Source organism: Apostichopus japonicus, chromosome 8 (assembly GCF_037975245.1).
Source record: "Apostichopus japonicus isolate 1M-3 chromosome 8, ASM3797524v1, whole genome shotgun sequence".
NCBI lineage: Eukaryota > Metazoa > Echinodermata > Holothuroidea > Aspidochirotida > Stichopodidae > Apostichopus > Apostichopus japonicus.
In genome coordinates this window covers 27160818-27166399 of record NC_092568.1, presented here as the reverse complement: position 1 = coordinate 27166399, position 5582 = coordinate 27160818, and the positions used below count along the sequence as shown (strand labels likewise).

Sequence of the window (5582 nt, the reverse complement as noted above, 5' to 3'; positions counted from 1 at the left end):
GCCTTGGAGAGATTCTCTTTACTCTTGCAATAATTTTTAAATTTAATCATTGCGCATGTCCGACGACACCGAAACACTGAAGCAAAGGTAACACACAGCCACATTGCGAAATAATTCCCTTTGATTCTAGAACCAGAGATCAAAATACTTTTGATTAAATCGTCGAAGACGTCGAAGTTCGTGCGAAGAGTATCTATTTGGAGTGTCTGGTTTGTTGGATAACGTTGGTGAAATCTTACAGCATTCGATAAAAATCTAATAGTAGAAAGTGCCTCTCAACCAATGTACTGTTGCAACTTTATTGAAATAGTCTATTTTGTGTGGATGTACAATTAGACCGTACATAAAACGATATTTTACTGATTTAAAGCATAAAGAATTTGATTCCTTATAGCGACACTTTGGTTTAATGGAAAGGCTTTACCAGACAACGAATATATATGTATCATGATAAACAAAACAATTTTCGTCAGTTTTGTGGTATCAAAATGTAGGATTCGTCTCGTTAAAATGTACCGAAGAAAACAGTGAATTGTATAAATTTTTGTGAAAAACTATATCAGAAAATTGGCTGGCAAAATGACTACATCGACTCTGGATGCATCAACTTCGTTGGACGGCGATGACATTGATAGTTGGGAAGGATCCGGGAAGTTTTTCCGTTCATTGGCTACCAACATGGTCGCCATATTATCAATAGCTCTGAATACACTGAGCTTATTGGTATTACGCCGATCGCCGACCTGTTTTGGTGAGACCACGAAACTGATCATTATCGCCATGTCTATCATGGATCTTAGCACAGGGGTGCAGATTATATTGATGGAAAATTTGTCGACATGGTCACGTCTGCCCGATGTTTGGAGCGGTTATTGCAAGTTAGCGTACCCATCAATGGCATTTATACAGCTGAGCTCCACCATGTTCGTTGTTACGTTATCGATTGATCGACTGATTATTATCACCAGACCGTTGAGATATCCCCTCATCGTCACGAAGACCAAATTGAAGTTGGTCCTTCTCCTGTGTCTTATTCCACCCAGTATCGTTGCTTACGCCGTTCGAGGTTCTTATTTCTTCACCAAGACACGTTACTGCCGTATGTACCTCATCGCCAGTGAGTACCCGTTGATGTTCCTAGTCTCCATCCTCTTTCTAATAGCGATTTTGATAACTACCTATGTCAATGCTAAACTTTTTCTCATCGCTTCGAGGATGAAGAAGCAAATAGCGCCCGCCCCAGAAGTAAGTAAAGGTAACATTCCATCAATTTCGGTTCATTTTTCGACATCAGTTGGACATTCTAAGAGAGTAGACAAGGTTAAGGGACAGCCCGGGGATCTCAAGGCGCTGAGAACAGTGCTGATAATAACAATGGCCTTGTATATAGGATGGTTCCCATTCTTCGTGAGAGTAGTTCATAATTTTGTCACTTTACAGAAATCAAGTAGAATATTCGAGTTCTTCGGGTTCTTCGCTGGTTACAACTGCAGTTGGTTTAATCCAGTTGTTTATCTTTTAATGAATACATCGTTTAGAAGAGAAGCTTTATTAATCTTCAAGCGACAATTGAGTTGAAGCAAAGCAGATATTTTCTGTTCCATTATCAAATTAAATCAGTTTTGTATTCCACGCTTATACCGGGAACTAAGTTAATAGAAGACTACCAAATTTCGTATACGAACGCTTTGGAGCCGATATTTCCTAACGGACATCAGGACGGACAGCCTAACCATGCCATGTGGTTAATATCCATTCCCCGATTGCTGTATGCAAATTAGGCTAGTCTCGATATCAAGATACCATTAACATATTACGTTAAAAGTCAACAACTGAAAGCGGTGCGATTTACGTATCGATGTTCTCGTGATGGTTTACATCTGAAAGCTTTAATTATCGATGACAATTCAGAACGCAGAAGAAAGTTTTCATTGGAAATACTTTCACAGGAGATTAATTATCTCTCTTTATGCAGGATCCTACGGGAGAAATTTTACGTGAAAGTTTTCAGAACGAATGAAGAGTAAATAAAATCAGGAAACACGATATGCTTGTCATGATTGCTTCTTAAGTATACAGTGCATAAACTACGGTCTCATCATTGTCTTAATATGTGTAAAGGTAAGAAGGCCTGACGTTTCGATCCTAGCAGGATCTTCTTCAGAGGCTGAAATGACAAGTTATAGTAACAGAGGGGACAAAAACAGGCACAGAATACAGACAGGTTAATGAGCAGGGTGAACACAAAAGAGAAAAATGTTAGAGGATTAGTAGACAAGGGATGGAGAGAAGAAAGAAAGAAACCAACAGGGGGAAGAGGAGAGGTAGGATATAAACTGCATGTAGAGGGACAAAGAGAGGGTTAAGCTGGAAGAGGGTAGGGAGTAAACTAGAGAAGGAAAAGACAGAAAAGTGTGGCGAAAAAAAAGGCGGAAGAAAGCTACGAGAAGAGGGGTGACAGAGGGGTCTCAGTCTTCATGGTGTTGACTGTGGATCTGTGACCATAACCGCTTCTTGAGGGTGGTTTTGGTTTCACCAACATACTGGATGCCGCAAACTCTACAAGATATCAGAAAGATGACGTTAGTGGTAGTGCAAGTGATGTGACCCTTAGTATATTGTGTGTGTGTTGGGTGCTGTGGCTGGTGATGGATTTTTTTTATACTTTCAAACTTCTATTCTTGGTAGCTGAAAGATGGCGCAGATAAAAATTAATTTCATTCCATTTCTACAGCTTAATCAGTTAGCGCATGTCAAAAGCAGCTTTGGTTTGTATTTACTTCTGTGTACATCTGTTTACGTACGTTCCATTGATTGTCGATATTTTGTTAATGTTAAAACAGCTGTTTAATGTGAGCAAATATAAATTTCTTTACCGGGAAAAGAACGCTGGAAGTGAAACTACCTGTATTAAAAAGAATTATCTGGGAGCCCTTTGAAGTTAACTTGAAAAACGATAAACAATTTTCCAAACAGGATTTCAAGTATGAGAACGCTAATATTGCGTTTGACAGAGAAACGGGTTTTTAATCGTTTAGGATGGATATTTCAAATATAGCCTATTCGAACAGTAGCAAACGTGACGTCATCTGGGCAATACAGATTGCAACATAACCCACGCTGCATACAGTTCCTACAGTGACTACAACTAAACCCGCGTTTGAATACAGATTAATTTCTTCCATAGTTTTCGATGAAATTTCTTATAGACTAGATATGTTTTAAAAAAGTTCGTTAAGCCGTCATATATGAAGTGCATCGGTGATTCCGTGGTTTTTATATAACACAAGATAAGTTTGAACAGCAGACTCTTCGTTGTTTATATTTGCGCTCTCCAGCTCCAATGCGAAGAATGTTCGCATGTAGGCTACTGTCAAGTTTACAATCGCACAGTTCTACAAGCCTTAACTTCCCGGTACTAAACATTCTGCTCTGACATCGATTTCCGCAATGTTTCACCTTTCGATGTTCCGAATACTTTTCAAGAAATATTAAGGATTCCGAAGATCGGTTTATGAACTGTGGTTTGAGTGTGAGAGTATACCATGTGCAATGATATAGTACGTACCAACATGGTATATGATGTTTACGTACTTTCGCGATGATGTGTAGGTAATATATAATAGGCAATCACCTGTGCGTGCACATGCGAGAGTGTATTTGTTGCGGAAATGGGACTGCTAATTTCAAGTCGCTCGTTTCCCTATTTTGCTCGCATTACGTAATTCACCAAATTGATGCGTTCGAACAAACGGCAGTGCATTTGGTGAGAAACTGGTGCATTTGAACACCAAAAAACGTCGAATGGGTACAATTTTCACATGGTTAGAAGGAGAAAATAATAAATATGAGGACAATGTATCAACCAGAAAATTCCTTTAATATTTCATCGATGACAGCAACAAAACGGGATACTTAAATCGAGCTATGCTCTTTGAGGAAAGCATCGCTCATCTTAAGCAAACTCAGAAATTATTTCGTAAAAGTATATATTAAGAAAGAAATAAAAAATATGATATGAACTTCTAAACGTGTGAATCAATAATGCGTTGATACAACATTTTTGTTAAAATTAAAAAATATTATTTACGTTTGAGAATGCTCGGACGAATTGTAAGTTTTCAATGTTTAACTAAAAGGCAGAAGACAATACGGTTTCACACGCTATGTATGCAAAATGTCAAGAAAGCCGTGTAGACACATTCAGTTGTGAGGGTTTCTCGTGTTTCGACAGGACCACAGCTAAACAAAGCTCAAGAAAGTGTAACATCGCTAGGCAGGGTTAGCACGACTTAAGAACGACATTTTAACGACACAATCACCCCTTCCTCCCTCCAGCCCCTCCCTCCACATCCACCCCCCCCCCTTGTGTTACATCTATGTAATTAAGTTAGCATTTTCTCAGCAATAACTGTTACCACCTCTTTCCCTTTCCCTTCTTCAATCTCAAGATACACACCTCCCTCGTGTTCATGCCATACCAACGCATAGACTTGATTATCAGTATGACTGTTACCCCACACATAAAATGCAAACACTTCGAGAAATTTCGTCTAAACCCGGAAGTTCCAAGTTAGACTACACTACAGTGACTTTTAATATCGAATACCTGTAACTATAGCAACCATGTCCTTTGCGTAAAGATTGCATTCGTTGTATGATTTCTTTTAAATAGTGAAATCCATTGACAACACACTTGAATAGTACTTCCTGCATGACTTAAGCGACACTCACTCAACCAAAGTTTCCTTGAAACCTACCTATCATATATATATATATAATATATATATATATATATATATATATATATATATATATATATATATATATATATATATATATATATATATATATATATATATATATATATATATATATATATATATATATATATATATATATATATATATATATATATATATATATGCGCGTTTGCTTCTTCCTTGAAGATAGCAAACATGACGTAATGTCCTCCATTTTATGCCACAAACAAAAGACAAAGAGAGATAAGGGGGGGGGGGTGGGCGATGTTTTACTGACCTTGTGAAGAAGTAAATCGCTCGATAATTATCAAATTATACACAGTTTTAAACAAAACAAAACAAACAATATCGAATTAGTGACATAAACTGCACAATTATTTCCTGCCGTTAAATCGATAACATTTATCTATATATCAAGTGTTATGCTTATTATGTCGTATAGCTGACCAAACACGTATATAAAGACAGGTTATACACCATGATGTTGTTGCAAGATGGTGCAGATGATGGAGGTTGCTAGTGTACATACCGGAAGCATACACGTCTACGGGATGTAAGCCGAGGAAGGGGATACAATGAATAATCCAACGGACTTATTGTCATGCACGGCTTAATCAAAATGTCCTGGGGCAGAGGTATATAACGGAGTTGACGTGTAAAATTGCTAACATATAACGAGAATTATAATGAATATGCACTGTTGGTATAGTGTGTCACATGTCGCATTGGAAGATTTGTAGTTGTTTTCACTGTATAAGGCCTATTTATTATTCAGGATGGAATTAGGTTTAAAAAAAAACGTTTATTGCTAGTCGCAGT

The 5582-nt window shown here is 37.6% G+C and overlaps 1 protein-coding gene across 1 annotated transcript; it reads left to right on the top strand.

Moving 5' to 3' along the window:
* On the top strand, positions 1 to 4193 carry LOC139971316 (G-protein coupled receptor 52-like). The gene has a single exon (XM_071977665.1). The coding sequence runs from the start codon at positions 580 to 582 to the stop codon at positions 1576 to 1578; it is 999 nt and encodes a 332-aa protein (XP_071833766.1). The 5' UTR covers positions 1 to 579; the 3' UTR covers positions 1579 to 4193.
* The last annotated feature ends 1389 nt before the right edge of the window (positions 4194 to 5582 follow it).